The sequence below is a fragment of the Eucyclogobius newberryi genome, unplaced genomic scaffold, assembly GCF_026437365.1.
Source record: "Eucyclogobius newberryi isolate DKJ021-1_F unplaced genomic scaffold, fEucNew1.0.hap1 SCAF_6, whole genome shotgun sequence".
NCBI lineage: Eukaryota > Metazoa > Chordata > Actinopteri > Gobiiformes > Gobiidae > Eucyclogobius > Eucyclogobius newberryi.
The window spans coordinates 8,981,471-9,006,510 of record NW_027316278.1 but is presented as its reverse complement, the minus strand read 5'-3'; the positions used below and the strand labels follow the sequence as shown (position 1 = coordinate 9,006,510).

The 25,040-nt window shown below is 40.8% G+C and overlaps 1 protein-coding gene across 4 annotated transcripts in view; it reads right to left on the bottom strand.

Moving 5' to 3' along the window:
• The window catches only part of stxbp1b (syntaxin binding protein 1b), a 36,054-nt gene that overhangs the window by 290 nt on the left and 10,724 nt on the right, over positions 1-25,040 (bottom strand). Inside the window, exons 2-19 of one of the 4 annotated variants that reach the window (XM_072433364.1) lie at positions 22,637-22,686; positions 22,494-22,575; positions 22,333-22,409; positions 21,121-21,199; positions 20,933-21,036; positions 18,837-18,985; positions 18,245-18,329; positions 17,007-17,137; positions 16,126-16,233; positions 15,738-15,798; positions 9,902-9,967; positions 9,735-9,815; positions 9,525-9,663; positions 7,862-7,971; positions 7,674-7,775; positions 5,888-5,973; positions 4,804-4,961; positions 1,790-1,905 (exon numbers count right to left, since the gene is read on the bottom strand). In XM_072433364.1, coding sequence (XP_072289465.1) covers positions 1,796-1,905; positions 4,804-4,961; positions 5,888-5,973; positions 7,674-7,775; positions 7,862-7,971; positions 9,525-9,663; positions 9,735-9,815; positions 9,902-9,967; positions 15,738-15,798; positions 16,126-16,233; positions 17,007-17,137; positions 18,245-18,329; positions 18,837-18,985; positions 20,933-21,036; positions 21,121-21,199; positions 22,333-22,409; positions 22,494-22,575; positions 22,637-22,686 — 1,778 coding nt within the window. In that variant the 3' untranslated portion in view covers positions 1,790-1,795. The remainder of the gene's footprint in view (positions 1-1,789; positions 1,906-4,803; positions 4,962-5,887; positions 5,974-7,673; positions 7,776-7,861; positions 7,972-9,524; positions 9,664-9,734; positions 9,816-9,901; positions 9,968-15,737; positions 15,799-16,125; positions 16,234-17,006; positions 17,138-18,244; positions 18,330-18,836; positions 18,986-20,932; positions 21,037-21,120; positions 21,200-22,332; positions 22,410-22,493; positions 22,576-22,636; positions 22,687-25,040) is intronic. The other 3 variants (XM_072433365.1, XM_072433366.1, XM_072433367.1) reach the window with 3 other exon arrangements.

Sequence of the window (25,040 nt, the reverse complement as noted above, 5' to 3'; positions counted from 1 at the left end):
GGAGAAAACCACATTTCGTCCATGTTTCAGTCCAACACTGCAGCTCAGATCTTATCTTACATCATCAGAGGTTCAGACTGGACGGGAATTCACATACAATCGCAATGACTTTGGGTTCATGTCTCCGGGTTCCGCACGGACGGAAATAAACTTCTAAACGTTTCTGTTTTCCTACTGTTCCTGAACTTTGCATTGCAACATTAACATTTACATATGAACTTAGATTGTAGTGATGTCACATGAACAAAACCTATGGGAAAAAGCAGAGATATGAAAAGTACAACAACAAATAAAGAACAAGAAATATAACATTGTGGGTACATTTACACGGCCAACAATCTAATGAATAATCAGACAAAAAGAACATTAAAAGTGGAGCTAGTGAGTGGTGCATCGAGTCTACTAATAAATCCTAAAGAGCCCAGAGCATTATCAAAACAGAAGTAATGTGAGCAAAAGCCACTTGAACATTTAAAAGCCCTTTAGAAGAGACGTCTATGTATTTCGACGCAAACGATCTCTGTCTGGGCATAATCAACCCAATAATTAATCATTGTTTACATGACCAAGAGAAATCCGATCATCAAAAACACATTGTCTTGTGTCAGTTAATCAATGTATTTTTAGAGTAACAAAAAAAACACCCTTTTATTTTTGTATTTGTCACATTCGTTTTTCCTCTTATTTTGCACAATGTTCCAGGTCAAAACCTGCACAGTTTGAACAATCAGAAATAAATCAGATTACTCACATCAGATATAACTATTTAAATGACAGTTCAGTAATCTGATCACACCAGAAGCCCGAGGAACATATATGGAACGTATATCGCTCCTGTTGGTGTTGTATCTCACAGTAGCATGAATCTTCACTCTGAATTTGAATTAAAAGTATTTGAAACTATCTGATTTTTGTCCTCCACTAAACAAATAACACTCATAAAACATAAACCGTCTAAAATGCTTTGGTGACTCAGATTAGGCTTAGATTTTTCTGTTTTTGGCATCAACAGGATTTATATTTAATTTCTAAATGTTTTAATGAGTTATGATTGCAGACCCGTGATAAGGACAGAATGATTCAAAAAACAAATGCACTTTACATTTATCATATATATAATATAATAATATATACTCATCTTGCTAAAGGAGGTTAACGAGAATTTGGATTCGAAAACAAAAACACAAAAATGAAATGGGAATTTCTCTATTACAGTTCATTGTCATCAGTGGTGGAAGAAGTACTCCTTTAGTAAGTAAAAGCATGAACGTACACCTTTAAAAATGTACTTTAAGTGTAAAAAGTAAAAGTAATTCACACACATTTTGAGAACTAAAATATCAAACTGTGATCTTGATGAAGAATTGTTCAGACTTTGGCTCAGCAATTTTCCTGGTAATTTATTATCTGCACAGCCTCATTTAGTTTGTACAATACTTTAAATCAAAATATGTGTGTAAGATGTCACTATAAATGTGCTAAAAAACTTTTTCAAAAACTTCCAAAGTCCAGTTAAAAAAATGATGTTCAGCAGTAAGTACAGAAACCTGCTCTTAAGTGTAGTGAAGTACCCACTGTTAAATGTACTTAAATAAAGAGCAGATACCTAAACATTGTTCCTGAGTGCAGTACTTTTACTTGAGTACTTTCCACCACTGACTGTAACTAACCTAACTCTCACACAACAACAACAACAACAACAACAACAACAACAACAACGACACAACAATGACATCCACGACAGACAATGGAAGGCCACGACACGCACAGAGGAGCGCGTCACATTTACTTGTGTTCATTCGGCCGGCTGCTCCTCGGCGCCCTCTGCAGGAGCGTTAGGGTCCAGGAAGTCCGGGTGCTGCAGCTCCTTCAGGTACTTAGTAGGAGTGACGATGTGAGTGCCGCCTACAGGGGACAAAGAGCCTTATTGTGGGGGTCTCGGAGGGGTTGGAGGGGTCGAGGTGATGCAGCGTTTCTGACTTTTAGCAGTGACAATGAGTGAGCGATGACATTTTCTCCTGTAGGATCTCAAAAAACAAGTAAAATGTGACACAAAACACAAGTAAAATGTGAAAGAACCGCTACAGTCTGATAACGAATATACAAATATACAACTCTGCTTAGTATTTAGCTTGTACCCGACATCTAAAAGAGGAAAATCAAGTAGAACAGTTGTGGAAAACCAGATAAACAACAGGAACACGGCAGCGACGCCCACGTTTATCGCTGATGCAGACTTGAGGTGAACAGATGACTTTCTGTCCTTAAAGAAGATGTTTCTCAGTGCACTTGTGGAGGAGATGAATTGTCGTGCAGCAGTTTGAGTGTCGTAAAGCTCCTCCCGCCGTTAGCGAACGAGCCACAACGGAGAAACTACCTTCAGTTCACATTTTGTTGGCAAAAACAACAGCTCCACAGACAAAAATGAGGTCGAAAACAGCAAAGAAACACAATTTGTTTGTTGAGGAACATTTTTAAAATACCGTATTTTCCGGACTATAAGCCGCACCTTTTTTCATAGTTTTGGCCGGGCTGCAACTTATATTTATACTTATATACTTGTACTCCGGAGCGACTTATATGTGATATTATTTGTTATTTTCACACTTGCAACCGCATTTCATACTCCAGTGCCACTTATATATGTTTTTTTCTTCTCTATTATGCATTTGGCTGGTGCGACTTATACTCCGGAAAATACGGTAAAATAAGACATGATCTCGATTGTAGGTGTATAATTAGGACTATCACTGCAGGTCAAAAGGAACAAAACTTAAATATAGAGGTATACAAAGATCACTGCAGGTCAAAAGTAAAAAAATAAATATTACTATTAAATATAGAGATATACAATTGAAACTTGTAAACCTGTTTCTCCACCTTCTCTCTCTCAAACTATAGTTTACTTACACGTATAAAATGTGATAAATAAAAAGACAGTTTGTGTGTAAACCAGACCGTCAGCTTTACATCAATGTGTCATGGTCTACTTCATTTTCGCCTCAGGTCGTCTCATTCTAAAGCTGCAGATTAGATTCTTATTTGATATTTGAGCAAACTAAACCTTTCTGAAAATGTGTGTCAAAGTTCAAATTGTGCCATTTTATTTCCAAAACAAATAAAGAACAAGATTGTAAAGTTTGGAGTATGAATCGACCTTTGAAGATACAATGTCCATTATAAAGCTCTGCATATAAGTGGATTACATAATAAAACGTCTTTAGGAGCAGAGTGAACAGTTTAGTCGTTTCCACAGTTTATATCGAGAAAGCAAAGTGTGTCGGCTTAATAGTAGTTGTAATACTCTGCCCAGCCGTAGTCACAGTCATAACAGAAGTAGTAATACAAGTTCTTAGGCCTTTGATGAATGTGAAATAATTGCGATACGTGAAAGATTGATCCTAAAGTGCATTATGAGAGACGAGCGGATGATGTGACGGGGGAATCTGGACGCTGACTTTGCAAATGGAGATGTTCCGCCTCAAAAACAACCACAGTGTAATAAATGTGGTCTCGAGGAGAAGTGCAGAGTCGGCCAAACATAAGCATCACAAAAACACTACTTACAGAACACACATCGCACTATTCATACTCCCATTTACTCTCAACTGTGACTTTAGAGAGATATATTCAGTTATATTTAGTTTGAATCCTCATGGAATTGACATCCTTACAATTTGAGATGAGTAAAACAGACGTGAGTAATTATATGTTGTTCATTTGTACATCATTGTGCATCCAAAGTAGTTAGAATGGATTTAAATAATATTAATTAAATTGTATATAATGCTGGATTCATGTGGTTCTCGGGTTTTAAAGACCAACACCTCTGAGTCTGGTGTTTGACAGCAAAGAAACACTTTATAATAACCACTTATTCTTGCCTCAGTAAAGCACAAACAAAGACAGAGAGAAAAATTGTTTATTACTAAATTAATTAACTGAGCCTGATTCAAGCTTAGTAAGCTATTTGTTCATTATGGATTATGGAGTCTTTGTTCGTGCTTTTTCAAACAAAAGTGGTTAAAACAAATTACCAAAAAAACAAACAACTTTAATTATCTGTAATAATGATTGTAAAATTGTAAATGTTAATGTTTGGTCACATATTAGAGCTAAATGAGCAGGTTTTCTCCCATCTCCAGTTCAAACAGCACGCGAGCAGTAGATTAACCCGAGTTTCCCGGTTCTTTTCTCAGCTTGAGTGAGTAAGTGTTCATGTTTTTCAGCTCAGATAAACATGTTCCCTGGACCACATGAATCCAAAAAACCTGTGGAAGAATCTGTGGATTGTACGGCTCAGTTGAAAAAAAAGCTGTGCCACATATTTCCACATAAATCACAGTAGAGCAGGGCCAGTCCAGTGTCGGGCGAGAAGTGCTGTTCTACAGAAGACGGTCTATATGACGGTCTATATGACACTATAGTACATTACACTGGAGTACAGTACTTTAACTTTTACCACCGTGTTACTGTCCTAAGAAGACGGTCTATATGACACTATAGTACATTACACTGGAGTACAGTACTTTAACTTTTACCACCGTGTTACTGTCCTAAGAAGACGGTCTATATGACACTATAGTACATTACACTGGAGTACAGTACTTTAACTTTTACCACCGTGTTACTGTCCTAAGAAGACGGTCTATATGACACTATAGTACATTACACTGGAGTACAGTACTTTTACTTTTACCACCGTGTTACTGTCCTAAGAAGACGGTCTATATGACACTATAGTACATTACACTTGAGTACAGTACTTTTACTTTTACTGCCGTGTTACTTCCTGTAACTCACCGATGAGCGCCTCCCACTTGCCGTTGGCCTGGGTGACCTCGTACACGCAGCGCATCTCACTGTAAGTCACTCCTCCGATAATGAACACTATGACCCTGGGGCCCGTTTTTATCTCCGTGGGGCCCCGGTTCTTGTGCCAGTTGCCATAGCGAGCGCTGCTGCAAGATCACATGACACAATTCATTACGACACGACACAACGTGCCACATGTGGGCGTGTATGTGGGCGTGGATGTGGGCGTCGCCGTGGTGTGGATGTGGGGGGTGAATGTGGGCGTGGATGTGTGTGTGGGCGTCGCCGTGGTGTGGATGTGGGGGTGAATGTGGATGTGTGTGTGGACATGGCCATGGATGTGGGCGTGGCCGTGGATATGGGCATGGACGTGAGTGTGGATTTGGGCGTGTGTGTGGACATGGCCGTGGATGTGGGCGTGGATGTGGATGTGGGCGTGGCTGTGGATGTGGGCGTGTACGTGGATGTGGGCGTGGATGTGGGCGTGGATGTGGGCATGGCAGTGGATGTGGGCGTGTACGTGGATGTGGGCGTGTGTGTGAATGTGGGCGTGTACGTGGATGTGGGCGTGGATGTGTGCGTGGATGTGGATGTGGGCGTGGCCGTGGATGTGGGCATGGCCGTGGATGTGGGCGTGTACGTGGATGTGGACGTGTGTGTGAATGTGGGCGTGGATGTGAGCGTGGATGTAGCGTGGATGTGGGTGTGTACGTGGATGTTGGCATGGACATTGATGTGGGCATGGATGTGGGCGTGTACGTGAGCGTGGATGTGGGCGTGTACGTGGGCGTGGATGTGGGCGTGGATGTAGTGTGGATGTGGGTGTGTACGTGGATGTTGGCATGGACATTGATGTGGGCATGGATGTGGGCGTGTACGTGAGCGTGGATGTGGGTGTGGATGTGGGCGTGTACGTGAGTGTGGATGTGGGTGTGGATGTGGGTGTGTACGTGGGCGTGGATGTTGGCATGGGCGTGGTTGTGGGTGTGTACGTGGGTGTGGATGTGAGCATGGATGTGGCGTGGGCGTGTACGTGGGCGTGTACGTGGGCGTGCACGTGGGCGTGGTGTACCTCGACGGGGCGCTGGCTTTGGCCGTTGCTTGTCTCTGGGAAATGTAAGGGTACAGCTTAGGGTCAAGTTTGTCCTCGATGGCGTCCTGCAACAAACATCAAACATTAGCTTCAGTTTTGTTGTTTGTAACGCTGGTGTTTGTGTTGCCGTGGTATCCTCAGGGCGGGGCCACACTGACAGAAAAGAATAATCCCATATTTGTTGATTTATGTCCGATAACAATATTCAGTCAATCCAACAGAAATGTGCTAAAATATGACTTTAAATGTGTCAGAGGTTTAAATACCAGACAAATGAGAAGTATCTGTAAAATGAATCACAAAAGTGCAGAAATATCACCTTAGATCCTTATTTGAAAGTTTACAATATTACTGTTTTATCTGCTTTTTCTATAAACAAAATCAACATTTTACATATCTTCAAATCAACATTAATAATATTATCTTAATGTTGATACATTTTCTGCTTTTCATCTGTATGTACTGCAGCATTTGCCTTAATAATATGAATATATAATAATAATCATCACTATCATCATCATCATCATAAATATCAAAATGTAAATACATAAATATCATTATACTAAAATCATCTTAAACACAAAAGACGCACCGATACTACTGGAAATACAATCTTTTGTCCGATACTGCGCTCCTGGAAATGTAATCAAAAGTTTGTCTTTTTCGTTTTGTTTTGCTGCCAACGAAAATAATTGAATTTTCACCCTGTGGGCAAAAGTAACGTACGGGGTGAAATGAAAGGTTCCCAAGGTTACGAACAGACCCCAAACTGTAAAGTACTGAAGCCCAGATAAAACTTACATGGGGAATGACAGACGCTCATTTGTCACGTATTATATTGTAATGAGCGGTTTATACGGACGAGTTTGGAAGAAAGATCAAGTCGAACACTTTCAAATGGGTTTTTGATTCCAGAGCTTATTCCAAACTCCTCCAGGAACATTTGAGAGAAGATTGGAATATGAGCTGCTAAACTAATACAAGAATCCCATGTATTTCAGAAGAGGTTTGAGGTCTAAAACGGTGATTCTCTCCCAGGGGTCCAAGGGGTCTCCAGATGATGCTGTGGTTTAAATGTAGAGAAGTATTTGTATAAAGTCAAGCATTAGACACAAAACTACTTCCTCCTCTTGTGGTTGTAATTATGGGGCTGCGACTGACAAAAGATGGTCCACTCAAACTACACTCGACAGACTCTGGAGGAAGAAATGTGAATATCATTTGCGTTAAATGGCACAAAGTCTCTATAGTTTGTGAAATTATTACTAAAAGCCATTTTACTTTGTTTTTGGAAAGATCAAATAAAGGCAAATTGAAAATCAAGATCGATCAATATGAGAAAAATAAATAAATAATAAAAATCACTTTCTTAAATAATAATTTAAGAAGTGATTGAATGAAGTAGTATTTATCTTGAGTTGAATTCTTCTTCTGCGTCGCTTCTAAACAACTCCACAAACTCCAGAGGTGGAGGAAGTGCTGATTCTTCTTCTGCGTCGCTTAGAGCCTAGAGCGCCCTCTTGTGGTTGCCAGTGTGAAAATAACGAATAATATAACATATAAATCGCTCTGGATTATAAGTCGCACCCCGGCCAAACTATGAAAAAAGGTGCGACTTGTAATCTTGTAGTTAAATCATGACTTTTTAACATATTGTCTTATTCCAGCGTATTCGTTTACCACATTAAGATCACAAAAGCACAGGTCAGTTAATGTTCGACTGTAATAAAAGTTTAAATTTGGAGCATTCTGACCCCGGCGTTACCTCGATAACATCCTTGACGTTGGGGGTCCATCTGGAGAGCTGGTACGTCTGCTCGCTGACCCTCTCCTTCCGGTCGGGCTTCTTGGCCTTCTTCACTGTGACCTGAGGGGGGGGAAAGCGGCAGAGGTCACGCGAGGTCACATACAGCTGAGGCGAGGGCGGGACCCCCAGAGTGCGCGGCGCCTCACCTCGGACACGATGGGCAGCCCCAAGTGGGCCATGTTGGAGATGATGTCGCTGTCCTCCGGGGGGATGTTGGCGTGCTGTAGGAGCTTGCACAGGTTCTCCTCCGTCACGCCTGATCAAAATGATGCACGTCTGATCAGTTTTACAGCAGTTTTACAGCAGTTTTACAGCAGTTTTACGGCAGTTGTACAGCAGTTTTACAGTGAGAGATGAGAGAAGGCGTTTCACTGTTGCATTTACACAAAGAACAGAAGGAAATTGTCCGTGCATTTTGTCACGGATTGTCGCCTGTTCGTGACGTACAGCGAGTTTACACGTTTACACGCCAGGAAGAGAGTGGAAATTGTCGATTGAGGTGCCGTGGATCGATGCTCCACAAATCCACCAGGCGCATATGGTCCTGACATCTTCTAGTCCATATTGTTTGAGGTTTTGTCTCGATGTTAAAATGCAAGTGAAAACGACCCTGGTCTAAGAGTGTTTATTTGTGCTGCGCAGACTGTGGAGTGTTTTAAGTCTTGTCTTAAGGCCTCTTTTATTCTATGGATTTTAAGACTGCCTGAGTTGTGTCGTCTGTGTTTTTCATTTAAAAAATCTGTTATAGTTTTATTCTATTTGCTGTTTTTAGCCTCTATTTGTTGTTTTAGGGGGTGTCCAAACTTTTTTCACAGAGGGCCGTATTTTGAAACGGAGCAGAGGGCCACAAACAACCCGACAATGATCGAAATTTCGCATTTTACATTAGTTCAATGAGCCTCCACACCTCAATAAGACTTGAAACATTAATGTTAGATTGGTATAACATCAAAATGCTTGAATTTTTCCAATTTTACGGTAAAAAGTCCTACTTTTTGTTGTTTGGACCAACTTAGCAGGAAGCCGGAGGGCCAAAAGAAATTGATCTGAGGGCCACATTTAGCCCCCGGGCTGTAGTTTGGACATGCCTGTTTTAGATGATTTATTTACCAGGGTTTTTATAAATTCAATTTAGTTTAATGAATATGGTTGGGCGTTGGGTAGAACATGTGTGTTTAATGTTTCGTGTGCAGCGCTTTGGAAACGTTTCAGTTCATGAAAATGGATTGTGGATCGGAGAACAAGTGACACGTGAGCTACGCACTTCCCGACACGTCTGAAAGTCAAAAACTACATATCGCTTATCCGTGTTTGACAGAAGTGCGGTTATATCAATTGAGTTCGGTTGTTTAGCGCAGTCCAACTTCTTTGTGCAGGTACCGTGTTTTCTGGACTATAAGTCGCACCTTTTTTCATAGTTTTGGCCGGAGTGCGACTTATACTTTTTATTATTATTTATACTTATATACTTATACTCCGGAGCGACTTATATGTGATATTATTTGCTATTTTCACACTTGCAACCGCATTTCATACTCCAGTGCGACTTATATATGTCTATTATGCATTTTTTTGGCTGGTGCGACTTATAGTCGGGAAAATACGGTGAACGCGGTGACACTTTTCTCAGCACACTCTTCACTTTCTTCACAAACTGCCACTTGACTTGATATAAAACTATAATATATACATTTCTCACAACAACTAAGTCATTAGAAAAACCTGTCAAATACATATATTGCTCTAATGTATTTACACGTCGATTACATTCTAGATTTAAGATGGATTGAATAACTTCTCTGCACTGACCGTTCTTGAGGAAGATGTAGAGGAGGATGATCCTGATCTTGTCCATCACCGTCACATTACTGTCCAGAAGGATGGGCACGATGAGCCTCATGGGGTCTTTGATCTTCTCCCCCTCGGCGTCGGTGCCCATCGCCAGGTCCTAAGAACGCACCGATAATTCAACGTTTTTCTCATGAATGAAAAGTTATTGCACTTCTGACAGAGCCTCACTTGTTCCACTCGACAGAGCTTGTCCACCGTGCCCTGATAGCGGTTCATACAGTCCTCAGCCAGGTGCAGGTGGGTCGAGTACTGAAATTCACAAACAAAACCTTCACGTCACACATTTGTCTGTTCTATTTTCCAGTAAAACGTATTTTGATTGTGAAAAGAAGTACCTTACTGAGCTCCTTCTGGTACTGAGGCATCTTCTTGAGCATCTGTGAGAGCTCCTTCATTGTGGTCTGAAGGACAAAGAACGTTACATTGAAACATATGCAGTATATATATATATATGTTTTTAATGACAATAAGGGTCTTTATTCGAGGTTTGTGATCAGTAAAATGCTCAGTGATCTGATTTTCTTTTTGTTGCTATAGAAACTCTTGGAGGAAAAAAATTATATACTCATTTACAAGAAGTGTATGGAATAAAGATGTCTTCAAATTATCACTCAAAATATTAATGCAAAGTGTCTGAATGTACTTTTTGTCCTGATGTTCATGTTTTTTTTATTATTACTTCATTTGGAGGGATGTACCTTTTGGGAATGTTTATTATGGTTTTAAATTCACAAAAATGTTACAGATTTTTTGTCAACCGGAGCAATTTGAATACATTTTCTTAATTTTCTAGTGAATTTCATGTCGATATTTTTGTTTGCTCAAAGCTGGGACTTGAACTCAAAACCTTTACGCAGAATGTTAACATGAACGTGATGGAAATAAACCCTCAAAACCATACAGAAAGTAGAAAGTACTCTCAACCAGAAAATATCCACTATAAAGTGAATTACGTAAAGGACCGATACATAACATTTTACATAAAAGAGATATGTTTTTCTTATTATTTGATTGTCGCCCCCTGCTGTCCAGCCTTGCAACATTTAGCAATATCGACCCAAACACAACTCTCCTGAGAAACCCTGGCTCTTTTAAAAAAAATATATATATACATACATATCTGGTAATGTGAAATTATTTATTTGTGATTATACTGCCTTATTTCAATTAAAAAAAGAAGAAAAAATATAGCCGCAAGCGGCAATGATCGGCCCTCGCTACGCCGCAGCCACGCCGCAAGAGGAGGGGGCGCTAACGCGCCCCAATTGTCCTTTTATTACGCCTACTGCTGAATCTGTGACGCTGTCACATCTTCTCCCCTTTGTTTTACCATCAAAAAGCAATTTTATTTTGAATTCTTGGCAAAATGTGCGGCTTTGCCGCACAGACACCGTGACTCTTTGAATAAAAATGTGAATAACTTTTGATGGTCCACCCCTGAAGATGAGTCTCACCAAATTTCAGGTTAATAGGGCTAACGCCCTGGGAGGAGTTTGTGAAAGTCTAAAGTGTAAACATGTTCTGGCGATTTCCCCATTGGAATAACATGGGAGGTTTTGGTCATCGCTACGGCAAAGCCATAACAATTATGACATGGGTCTCACTGACTTTTTTGATGGGGATACCAAAATTGAGTTGTGTGTCAAATTTCAGATAATTTCGCAAAACTAAACATTCAACCTCCATATAAAATCTGTAGGGGGCGCTGTGGCGCCAAATAAATTTATTTCACTTCAAGTAGGTTTAGGGCAAAGAGTTTAACAACTGATTCTAATTTGACGCAATTCGGACTTTATCTGCGCAAACGGCAGAAATTTTAAATATGGGAGATTTCTGAAATTCTAGCTACAGTTTGCGGCTTCGCCGCACAGAGACCGTGAGAGGTATCAATGTAATTTGGATAACTTTTGATGTCCCACTCCTCAGTAGCATTTTCACCAAATTTCAGCTTTTTAGGGCCAACGCCCTGGGAGGAGTTTGTAAAAGTACGACGTTTGGAAAAACTCCGAAGTCATGTTTAGCCATTTTTGAAGCAATATGGCCGACATTTGGTTGGGCAGACGGCGTTGCCGTAATAATATTTTTTACTTCTCTTGTAACCATCTACCTCTGCGCCAAATTTCATGATTCTACGATCAGATTTTTTTTGGGTCATTTCCCATCCCTCAATGCATTTTTGGTACATTTGGGGGTGCTGACGCGCCAATTTTTTTATTTTAGAAAAGGGAAATAGCCAGAATGTAGAGAGGCACGATTTTTAGAGGTGTGAACATTTTTGTGACTTTTCGTCAATGTTCACTGGGTGAAAAATAGGGGGGTTGGTCCCGAGAAGAAGAAGAAGAAGAAGAAGAAGAAGAAGAAGAAGAAGAAGAAGAAGAAGAAGAAGAAGAAGAAGAAGAAGAAGAAGAATTAAAGCCGCAAGCGGCATCCAACGGCCCTCGCGGGCCGCCGGCCTTCCGACTCTGTGCTTTCGACTTGATAAAGATGGCGCCCTTATTGTGTGTTGAATAAAAAAAGAACTTGACAGACGGCGACACAATTAACATGGCCAATCCAGTGCAAATCAACACAAGTGTCAGTCAAATTTGCTGCGCCGCCGCACAGAGACCGTAGCACTTAGAATAAAAATATAGATAACTTTTGATGCCGCGCTTGTGTAGATGATTTTTCCCAAAGTAAAGCTTGATCGAGCTATTGCCCACGGAGGAGTTTGTTAAAGTGTGAAGCGTAAATGTGAACATTTCAAGGATTTGGCGTTTTTCCCATTTGTGACAGTATATTTGCAGCTCCACGGCACAGAGACCGTACCACTTAAAATCAAAATATGACTAACTTTTGATGCCCCGTTTGTGTAGATGATATTCTCCAAATATGAACTTGATCGGGCAATCGCCCTAGGAGGAGTTTGTTAAAGTGTGAAGCGTAAAAATGTGGTCATTTTAGAGATTTCGCTGTTTTCCCATTTCTGACATATATTTGCAGGTCCGCCACACAGAGACCGTAGCACTTAGAATCAAAATATGGGTAAGTTTTGATGCCCCGCTTGTGTAGATGATATTCTCCAAATATGAACTTGATCGGGCAATCGCCCTAGGAGGAGTTTGTTAAAGTGTGAAGCGTAAAAATGTGGTGATTTGAGCGATTCTACGATTTTCCCATAAGGATAACATGGGATGTTTCTGTCAACGCTACGGTTACGCCGTACAAAATATGACTTTGGCTCTCATACTTTTATGATCAGGATGGCAAATTAGAATTTTGTTCAAAATATCATGTCATTTGGAAAAACTCTATTGTTTATAGGCCACTCTGAAGGCCAAATAGTCAGAATTCTGGGAAACGTTTGCGGCTCCGTCGCACAGAGACCGTAAAAGTTATCCTTAAAATTTGGATAACTTTAGATGCCCCACATGTCTAGAGGACGTACACCGATTTTGAAGTCGGTGGGCAAAACGCACTAGGAGGACTTCGTTAAAGTGTAAAACATAAAAATGTGGTAATTTGAGAGATTTTGTGGTTTTCCCTTAGGGATAACATGGGAGGTTTCTGTCATCGCTACGACTACGCCGTAAAAAATTAGGCATTTTTGTGATTGGCTTTTGTGATCGGGACGGCAAAATAGAATTTTGGGTAAAGTTTAGACAATTTTGGTAAAACTAATTTTTGACCTTCAATGTTAATTTAAAGGTCACTCTGTAGGGGGCGCTATCGCGGCCATTTCAATTTTGTCAGGCTAAACTGGTCCAAACTAGAAAGTTTAACAACTGATTCAAATTTGGTCCTAATCGGACTGGTTTTGATCAAATGGGAGCAATTTTTAGATCTGCAATATTCCAAAATAAGTTGTCCAACTTTGCGGCTGCGCCGCACACAGACTGTAAAAGGTATCTCAAAAAATTGGATAACTTTAGATGCCCCACTTGTCCAGAGGACGTCCGCCGATTTTGAAGTCGGTGGGCAAAACGCCCTAGGAGGAGTTCGTCAAAGTTTGACGTAAACAAAATGGCTAACTCAGCTTGTTTTCATTTTCAAAGGAAGTTGGCGGCCATAGGGTAAGTCTGGGGGCGTGGCCACAATAATATTTTTTTTTTGTCCTCACGAGAGGAATGCGTGTCCCAAATTTCGTAGCTTTACGCCAAAGTTGACCTCGGGGCGGCTCCCATAGGCGCAATGTATTTTGACTTTTGTCGGTGGCGCTATCGCGCCATTTTTTAACGAAAAAAAGATGGCCCAGAAAAAATCTAATTTTTCGCCGATTCTGAATTTTGGGCAAAGTTTGGTGAGTTTTTGAGCATGTTCAGGGGGTCAAATTAGAGTTCAAAAAGCAGAAGAACAAGAAAAATAATAAAAAATATAGCCGCAAGCGGCAATGATCGGCCCTCGCCACGCCGCCGCCACGCCGCAAGAGGAGGGGGCGCTAACGCGCCCCAATTGTCCTTTTATTGCGCCTACTGCTGAATCTGTGACGCTGTCACATCTTCTCCCCTTTGTTTTACCATCAAAAAGCAATTTTATTTTGAATTCTTGGCACAATGTGCGGCTTTGCCGCACAGACACCGTGACTCTTTGAATAAAAATGTGGATCACTTTTGATCCTGAAGATGAGTCTCACCAAATTTCAGGTTAATAGGGCTAACGCCCTAAGAGGAGTTTGTGAAAGTATAAAGTGTAAACATGTTCTGGCGATTTCCCCATTGGAATAACATGGAAGGTTTCGGTCATCGTTACGGCAACGCCATAACAATTATGACATGGGTCTCATTGACTTTTTTGATGGGGATGCTAAAATTGAGTTGTGTGTCAAATTTCATATAATTTCGCAAAACTAAACATTTAACCTCCATATAAAATCTGTAGGGGGCGCTGTGGCGCCAAATGAATTTATTTCACTTCAAGTGGGTTTAGGACAAAGAGTTTAACAACTGATTCTAATTTGACGCAATTCGGACTTTATCTGCGCAAACGGCAGAAATTTTAAATATGGGAGATTTCTGAAATTCTAGCTACAGTTTGCGGCTTCGCCGCACAGAGACCGTGAGAGGTATCAATGTAATTTGGATAACTTTTGATGTCCCACTCCTCAGTAGCATTTTCACCAAATTTCAGCTTTTTAGGGCCAACGCCCTGGGAGGAGTTCGTAAAAGTACGACGTTTGGAAAAACTCCAAAATCATGTTTAGCCATTTTTGAAGCAATATGGCCGACATTTGGTTGGGCGGACGGTGTTGCCGTAATAATATTTTTTACTTCTCTTGTCACCATCTACCTCTGCGCCAAATTTCATGATTCTACGATCAGATTTTTTTTGGGTCATTTCCCATCTCTCAATGCATTTTTGGTACATTTGGGGGCGCTGACGCGCCATTTTTTTTTATTTTAGAAAAGGGAAATAGCCAGAATGTAGAGAGGCACGATTTTTAGAGGTGTGCAAATTTTTGTGACTTTTCGTCAATGTTCACTGGGTGAAAAATAGGGGGGTTGGTCCCGAGAAGAAGAAGAAGAAGAATATTCCGATGCGAAAACAATGTTTCCCATTTTTCAAATATCATAAACTATACATTTTCGGAAAGCGCTCGTGCTTTCCTACCTCATGGTGTGGGTCCCTGGTCACTGACGGGTACTTTCGTTAATTTTGAGTGGGCTCCGCCCACTTTGTGTTTTTGGCCCTCTATACAGTAATAATGTTCAATTTTTGCATTACATGCTTATATGCACGGAACATGCAAGAGATGGGGAACGTATTCGTGAGCTACTTAGCGCAAATGAGTGCTTCATATTCTTTGTAAAGTGCTCGTTTAGTGCAAACTTTTGCACGGGCTTCGCCCGTTTACAACGGTAATGTTCCATTTTCCTACAACTAATTAGCATGCACGGGGCGTGCATGAGTGGAGGAGTGCGTTAGTGAGTGTTTGGAAGTGGGCGAGCGCTTCGCTCTCGATTTCGTGCGCACTACTTGCGCACTTTCGCAGCCGTGCTTCGCACGGCCTTACGAGACTAATAGGCCTCTCGCCAGCTTGTGGCGCTCGGGCCTAATAAACACTTTTGGGTCTGTTCTCTGACAGTGTATTTTCACAAGGGAGCTGCAGGGGGAGCTCTATCGCTTAACATACTTATAATTTCAATCAACTGCATAAAACAATAGTCCAGTATCTTATTTTGAAAGTTACCACACCTTCTCTCCCGTCTTCATCTTTTTGCTGGCTGAGAAATCTTTGAGCGATCGCGTCACCGCCCTGTCAGCAGAACAACCCACAGTCACAAATATGCTGTTAACTGTGTCTAAATGTGTGTAAATTGTGTAAATGTGTGTAAATGTGCGTAAAAATGTGCGTAAATGTGCGTAAATGTGTGTAAATGTGTGTGTAAATGTGTGTAAATGTGCGTAAATGTGTGTAAATGTGTGTAAATGTGTGTAAATGTGTGTAAATGTGTGTAAAATGAGTGTAAAATGAGTGTAAAATTTGCGTAACTGCGTGTAAATGTGTGTAAATGTGTCTAAATGTGTGTAAAATGTGTGTAAATGTTTGTAAATATGTATAAAAACAGTTGAGTGTACTCACGTGGAGACCTCTGCGATGTGTTTGTGTCTCAGGCTCAGCCACAGGTCGTCGTCCTCGTCCAGAATCACCTCCTTCGTCCTGGTTTCTCCCATTCCACTGGTCTCAAATCTGACGGAAAAACGTTTACAGTTATTGTGCCCGTGTATGAGCGCTGGCGAGTAACGTCTCTGGAGAAACCACAATCTCGCAATCACAGCACAAATATGAACTAAAACAAATCAAAAAATTGTTCACATGGGCCGCGCGGTTTTGCTCAGTCTCGTCGGTTTTGCTCAGTCTCGTCGGTTTTGGTCAGTCTCGTCGTATCTCGTCCCTCGTGATGTTGTCTTGTTATTTCTGGGATTGTGAGATTGATCAGAAATGTGCAGACAAGCGAGTGTCAGTTTGTTTCACGCAGTATGTTTGGAATTTTCACTTGGCCTAATGTAATACAATTTAAGATTTTTTTAAGATTACAAATAATAAACTTAGAAGTATATTTAGAACTTTTAGAAGTATTCAGACTGCAGCACTTTCTCAGTTCCACCAATCTCTTTTGTAGACTTTTTTAATGTTGTTTTTGCTAATGTACCTCTATGAACGTTTTGCACATCAGCCCAGTAATGTAAAGTTTTTGACGTACAATCCCGAGCTCTATAGTTGGTGAAAAAAGTATACAATTTTGTGCTTGTATTCTTGATTAGTTTGATATTTGATAACAACTCTTTTAGAAGTTGCTTGGTTGGTTTCTAAAATAAATAACTTTTTCAATCATGTATCCTTCAGGGATGATATCATATCATGCTAAACGCAACATAACATAAAGGCCTATTGTATGTTTGAAACTTAACCTGACTTCTCCCTTCTCAAATGTCTTGTGGTGCAGTGTATTTGTGAGTTACTTGTAGACGTCGCTCTCGATGCCCAGCAGGTCGTAGGCCATGGCCTGCAGAGTGAGCTCGTGGAGAACAGGAGTCACCGGGTCAAAGCCTCGGTCCAGGATGATCAGCTGAGACCGGGACTTGTCTGGGCCCTGGAAGCACAGGACCAGCTTCAGCACCACGGACAGCTCAGCAAAACGACTGACCAAGTGCTGTGTAATGTAACCTACAACTCAGAGTACCAGCTGTACTTTTACTTACTTACAACATAAGCTGCCATCTCTAGAAACTAGATTAAAACTAGACTGTTTTCTGGTAATTGGCGATATCAGATTTTATATTATGTTTATTGGTAATCACAATATTGTGCTAAAATGAGCTAATTATAGAAATATAGGTCCATTGACTTCCTGTTCAATACCATGGAACTATTGCTGCATTCGAGTTGTCCTCTGAGAGCGGATGTTCCGAGCTCCGACTTGTAAATTCACACGGGAACGGCCTCACATCTCGGAATTCCTTCTTGAAACTTCCTCTCAGAACCCTGAGTTTATCCGACTTAGACAATCTAACACGGTTTGAATGAAGTTTAACATCCGACAGGTAAATATAGATAGTTCAGTTCCTCTTACTGTCTCTTGATGTCTGTAAATCTGTTCCTGCGTTGAGCCTCTGCAGTTTTAAATGCTTTGCGATGCAAATGTTGCTAACGTGAACACAGAGCTAACGTCAACAAAAGCCAAGCGCATTCTCAGACAATGTTTTTATGAACTGATACGGTAATAACACTGTCCGGGTTAATAACTTCACTCAATTAGATCTGCATTTTGGCTGTTTGGAGCACTTTCCTGGTTTGTATTAGTTGTTTTGAGTCGTTAATGTGCATAAACTGTCATAGTTTTCACGACTTGACAACTTCAACACAAAAACTGGGAAGAAAACGTCCCGCCAAGGTCCGAGTCCCGACCTCCGAGGACAAATGGAACGCAGCATAACTCCCCCGCTGCCGGCCTCCCCTTCACAGTGTCATCAGAGCACGGGATGGCTAAAATATCCACAATGTTATTATTTTTTGCCATCGAAATGTTTCTATTCTTTGTATTATTCTAGGCAAAGCAAGTACACCTCCATGAAGACGAGCAGGGCGCATCATGCCTCAGAACCGTCGCACAGAGCACCTTTAATGACAAGGAAGAACCACTACGACAGCTTCACAGATACTTCCAGTGCACGAGTTTACGGCCTCTTGTCCTTCGTACCTCTCCCATCGAGGGGTCGTCCGCTTTGTAGCCGTCCAGTTTCTCCTGCAGCATCTGAGCCAGGACCGCGCAGTCTTTGTACTCCCTGGAAAATAAAAACAAACATCCCGGTTGCATTTTACGATCCAAGAAAGTAATGCTCTGTTTTCCAATAGTCTAGAGCAGGGGTGTCCTAACTTTTTTCACCAAGGGCCGCATTTTGAAACTTAAACGGGGCAGAAGGCCACAAACAACTTGACAATGTCGAATTTGTTGAATGACAAAGTGAATCATTCGAAATTTTGCATTTGACGTAATTGCGATGAGCCTCCACACCTTTAATTAGACCTAGAACATTAATATTAGGTTGGTATAACATCAATATGCCTGAATTTTCCCAATTTCACAGTAAAAAGTACTACTTTTTGTTTTGGCCAACATAGCAGGAAGCTGGAGGGCCAACAAAAATTGGTCTGAGGGCCGCATTTTGCCCCCGGGCTCTAGTTTGGACATGCCTGGTCTAGAGGAAACGAATTGAAAGCCGAGAGCAGCGGCAGCAAGACAACCGTTAAGAGCCATTGTGCGTGCGCTGTGTGTGTGTAGTGCCCCTCACACTCGGTAGCGGACCCCCGGGTACTCCTTGAGCGTGGCGCAGAGGGTCGCGATCTGCTCGGCACAGCGCTCCAGCATGTTGTTCTTCACGTCGGCCTTGAACGGGCTGTAGAAGTCCTGGAAGGCGTCCGGTTTGTCCAGGGAGAAGACCTACACCAGCGACAATGACATTTACACATGACGCGCTTTGTTTCTTAAGTCTGAAAGACACTAATATGTGGGACAAATAGTCAAATAGGCTGTGCAAGAGTTGTTTGCGTGTGTTTACTCTCAAAGTTGTCCAGTTTGCTTCTTTATAGTGACTTCATGATCATAATTTGGATGTTATTGAGCAATGTCTTAACCATTATCTTTATATGAATGGATATGTGCCTATAAACCCTATAAACTCCCTAATACCTGAATAACCACTAATTAACGAACATATTACCACGATTAACACATCGTCTTAACTTATGTGTCACTGAATTACGTTTTTATTCGATTGATACGATTTATTTATTAGAGAAAGAAGTATTTTAGGTGATTTTTAGAATAGATTTTTACTATATAATAATAACAAATGAACTGTTCTTGTCTGACACGGAACAATTTCATTAGAATGACAAAAACTGAGGCTCACAAAAAGCATCCCAGTCATTTTCCAGGGTCTAATTCTCTCACAATCATTCAAAATCCATCTGCTCCTCTTCGTCACATGAGCAAATCCTCATTCACCCCCCTGTCACTCGTCCCGTCTGCGCAACCATCTGATTGGCCCCAGGTCGGTGCACTGTGGCCGGCAGCCAATCAGGTGGATGGATCAGGGGATGCGGGCGGGGCTTTGGGATTAAAACTGTGGGAAAGCAGCAGAGGATAGAAACGAGCTGATCCTTCAGAAACACAAACCGCTCCTCGAGGGACCGAACACTGCAGGGAGGGGCGTGTCTTATGTCATTCAGGAGACAAGAGTATAAAATAAAACGAATGATGAATAATTGCGAGTGTTCCCGTAGTTAAAGGTGTTCTGCCTAAAGTTTAAACATGTGAAAAACAGACCTAGTTCATTTTAAACTGTTTGCGGTCATAACGTATACCTAGCATCCTAATTATTCACCGCAATGAGTTTATAAAAGTGCCTTTCGCGACTTTCAGAGACCAGAGCGGAGCTTTTGCAGTCAGGGTAACGCTAACAACAACTAGCATGCTAACAGCGCACTTTGAACTGAACGTGGGGAAACCCAGAGCAGGCAGCAAAGTGACTTGGTCTACAACTGGTCAACAACAACAACAACAACAACAACAACAACAACAACTACAACTACAACTACTACTACTACTACTACTATTTCTACTATTTCTACTACTACTACTACTATGACCACTTTAATACATCAGCAGCATTTTAGGCCATTTTATACATATAATTGACCAGGTTCTGTTATGATAATGTATCATTTTATCTCTGTTTTTATATTTATGTTTTTAAGGTAAAACAACACAAGACAGGAAATTCTTAAATATGAAAATGCATTTCACTTTCTTACAGTTAAAAAGCTAATTTCCATTTGTAGCTTCTGGTAGTTATACCGTATGTTTCGGACTATAAGTCGCACCTTTTTTCATAGTTTTGGCCAGGGTGCAACTTATACTTATATTTATACTTATATACTTTTACTCTGGAGCGACTTATATGTGATATTATTTGTTATTTTCACACTTGCAACCGTATTTCATACTCCAGTGCAACTTATATACGTTTTTTTCTTCTCTATTATGCATTTTTTGGCTGGTGCGACTTATACTCCGGTGCGACTTATAGTCCGGAAAATACGGTATATGAAAAAATCTAAATATTACTGTTTTGGAAAAATGCAGAAATTGTCTATAATTTAAAAATAGATACCAAAATGTCTAGTTTCATCTCCCAAACAAAGTATATAAAGTGACATTTACACACTTTTCTGGTTCATCCGTCTGTTCAGAACAAGACACTACAAACAGCTGTACAATATATAAACGTTACTCCTTCTCTTCTCACTGATCGGCCGTTTGCTGCTTCTAGGCCACAGCTGCCCCGGGGGCTGACTGACGGAGCATGGCGGGTGAAGTGATTACCTGCGACTCGTACGGCAGAAAGGCCACGTGGATCTCGGTCAAGGCCTTCATGGCTTTGGAGGCGCGGGACTTGGTGAGCAGGCCGAACAGAGAGTCTGGGATGGCTGAACGAGAGACGGCGAGAAGAACGGTCACTTTAGGGCAGGTTCTCCCCGTGTGAAGAGCGAAAAGACCGTGTCGGAACTTACTGTCTGTGAAGAAGACGTGTGCTGCTCTGTATTGCTGGTTCTGCGGGTCTCTGAAGTCATCGATAAGACGTTCTACGGACTACAGAGCGTGAAGAGAACAGTGTGAATATAACAGAATTCATTCAACGGCTCATTTATTTCTTTTTTTTCGTTGCTGCAGATATCTGACCAGACAGGCACTAGAGGCTTAACACTTCCTCGCTCCAAGACAAAATTATCATAAGTCCACAGTGCTTCATTGAGCCATATTTCAATGGACTCACCCACTCAGACAAGCCAAGTAAGAGATAAATATAGTCACTGCAATGGCCGTATAAACATCTTGTTTCGCAATCATTTAAATGTACTATGTATTATTTATGCAGATGTAAAGTATGTTTCTATAATATTCTGAACTCTGAACTGAGCGGTGATCAGAGAAAAGAGGGTTTGTTTTACCTAAAGAAAAATCATTTCCAAGCTTGTAGCAGAGCTTTTAAATGTTACATAGAGCAGCTTAAAAAATATTTCTTTATCCTCTCACAGAGACTAGAGGCTTGGTGGGCATCACTGGCACTGCCCTAAACTGCCTATCTGGAAGACAGGAAGCACTTTGTTGAAATTGGTAATTGTGTCTCAGACCACATGACCCTGACCTGTGGGGTTCCCCAAGGGTCAGTCCTGGGTCCCCTACTGTTCAAACCTCTACATGCTGCTGTTTAAATTTCCTGTCTTTGTTTTTTTTGTTTATTTTCCTGTATTATTGATGCGCATGTAAAGTATGTTTCTATACTATTCTTGGCATTTTAATAGTATTGTTCATCTCTTATTGTTATGCATATAGAGGAACTCTAGTGGCTGTTGAATGGATGGTGAATGGGGATCTGAATAAAAAACTGTATTTTCCGGACTCTAAGTCGCACATTTTTTCATAGTTTTGGCCGGGGTACGACTAATACTCATATTTATACTTATATACTTATACTCCGGAGCGAGTTATATGTGATTTATTTGTTATTTTCACACTTGCAACTGCATTTCATACTCCAGTGCAACTTATATATATTTTTCTTCTCTATTATGCATTTTTTGGCTGGTGATGACTTATACTCCGGTGCGACTTATAGTCCAGAAAAAACGGTAAATACAAAATACACGTGTATCAAAATGTCAGAAAACTTCCCGATCAACAAAAATAATAGGAGATACATGTAAAGTGGGCTGTGCGTTCACCTCGTCTGACGGCGAGATCAGGTAGATGGCCTCCATGCTGGGCAGAGGCTCGCGCTTCTTTGTGATGTCTTCTACAACTGCACAACACAAGTTTTTGTCACTCTCAAGTCACTTCAAGTCCATTTTTGCATTTCTATCCTTGAAACATCTGAAAGGCTCACTGGTGATTCCCTCGGACATGATGTCAGTCATTTTACAGCACGACGACACCATCCTCATGCTCAGTTTGTCCACCACGAGCACCTGCAGAACAACACGTCACTCCCCTGCACATAGTGGACCTTTAAATGTCACTGTCACTTACTTTCCATTTTCCCTTCTCTCTCGCTTTCTTGATGACGTTGTTCATTATTTCTGCAAAAGAAACAAAACAATAACAAATTCTGGGGGTTTTATATTTAGTCGTGTGTCATCTGTTAGTTCAACTTAAAGTACTACAAATGCATTATATTGCTGACCTAAGTATTCTCAAAGTGATGTATAAAGCAAATTAACTGTTATTAATTAACGGACAAACCAAATGGAACAAAGTGTTTCCGCGAAAGGAGGGAATTTATGGAATGATCGTGACAAAGAAATCAAATATGAAGAATAATAACTGCATTTAAGAACGACAATCCCTAACAATGACCTGCGTGTAAATACTGTATATGCATAAGGAGATTACGTTTGTATACTCCCTATGACATCATACACAGCAGACACACTGACCAGAGCGTAACACACACACACGCACACACAATCCTATACTTTACATGTGGTAAACCGTTGTACATAGTAAGTGTTTTTCATTCATAAATCACAGAACATGTCAGGTGTCATAAGGCCCTTTTCACACCGCTCCCGAATCCCGTCCCGTCCGCGCGTTGACGACTATTGTCCCAGTTTTCTAAGCCAGTCAGACTCCAGTGTGCAATCACCGCCCTCTAATCTGCTCCGGGCCAAATCCTCTTACCCGCGGCTCCCGCCACGCCACGCCGCTACTAGACCTTTCTGTGCCCGCAGGAAGTGACCTCACGCAAGAGACGCCGCGCGAACAGACGGGTGAGTTATAAACACTCAACGGAGGCGGGGCATGGGGGTAAATAGGAAGTGTGGGAGAGTTAAGGTTCAGGGTCTTTCATAAAGGTTACACTTAGGCTGAGTACTGTATTTTCCGGATTATAAGTCGCACCTTTTTTCATAGTTTTGGCCAGGATGCGACTTATATGTGATATTATTTGTTATTTTCACACTGACAACCACAAGAGGGCGCTCTAGGCTCTAAGCGACGCAGAAGAAGAATCTGCACTTCCTCTACCTCTGGAGTTTGTGGAGTTGTTTAGAAGTGACACAGAGGAAGAAGAATTCAATGGATTTAGTGATTTGTGGTAAAACTGATGCTTTGGTAAACTTGTTAGCATGTTCTTTATGCTATAGTTATCTGAATAACTGTTCATATGTTACGTTAACATACCAGACACTTACCACAGTTCTGTCTGTGCCTCATGTAGCTGAAGGTGTTAGCGTTAGCATACGTCATGTAGCTGAAGGTGTTAGCGTTAGCATACGTCATGTAGCTGAAGGTGTTAGCGTTAGCATACATCATGTAGCTGAAGGTGTTAGCATTAGCATACGTACACCTATTCACCATGTTCTCTCATCTGTTATTATTTTAAATTGCATTTCAAGATTAAATGACTGTTCTTGGTCTTGGATCTTATCAAATAAAGTTATAAAATAAATCAAATTAAAATGCGACTTATACTCCAGTGCGACTTATATATGTTTTTTTGGCTGGTGTTATACTCCAGAGCGACTTACAGTCCGGAAACTACGGTACACAGTGGTTTCTTTTAATTATAGGCGCTTATTGTGTTTATCTCGAAGGGTCTCGAAGTGCTTTAGTCAGTGGGGAAATGTGGCCACTATCAGTATTGGACAGCAACAAAGTACAAAAGTAAAAGTACTCGTTTTACTGATACTTCACTACATTTGAAAGCAGGTTCTGAGTTCAACAACAAACAACAAAAATACACACATAAAATCACAATTCTTTATCAAAATAATGACATAACAGACTTTAACAGTTCTGTATGTGAAATCTGTGTGAAATACTTTTACTTCTTACTCTTACAGTACATATTTAAACGGGTACTTCAACTTTTACTTAAGATGATCTTGTATGTGCTACTTTCACTTCTACTGGAGTCATTTCCATGTTCCATGTTCCACAAGAGTCACACAGAGAAGTGTCTTGCCCAAGGACACAGAGACAGCACGCGATGCCATTAAGAGCTTTTGTGAGTTTTTCAAGCAATAAATAATGCCTGATTGAGTAAATGTCATGTTTAATGTCATACTGTGGAACATTATAACAGGAATAACAATAATTAACTTCCAAATCTTGAAGTGCTTTAAACATCCTGACAAAACAAAGAGAGAAATGGGTTCAAGCATGTTACAAAATTGTAGAAATAGACTTGTCGGTGGCTCTCTCTGGTCGTGTCTGACTTTTGTGTTTTATAGTTTTGTTTTTAATATGGGAAGAAATAAAGAAATAGACTTGTTTCGTGCTTGCTGGTGGTGCAGAGGTTTGAGATGTTGTGTTCACGCTTCAGGGTGTAAAATGTTTTATATCGTTTCCCAGTAACGACATTTCATACATTCAATGGAAATGTGTTAAAATAGAACACATTAGTAAAGGTTTGATTATAAAACAAATGTGA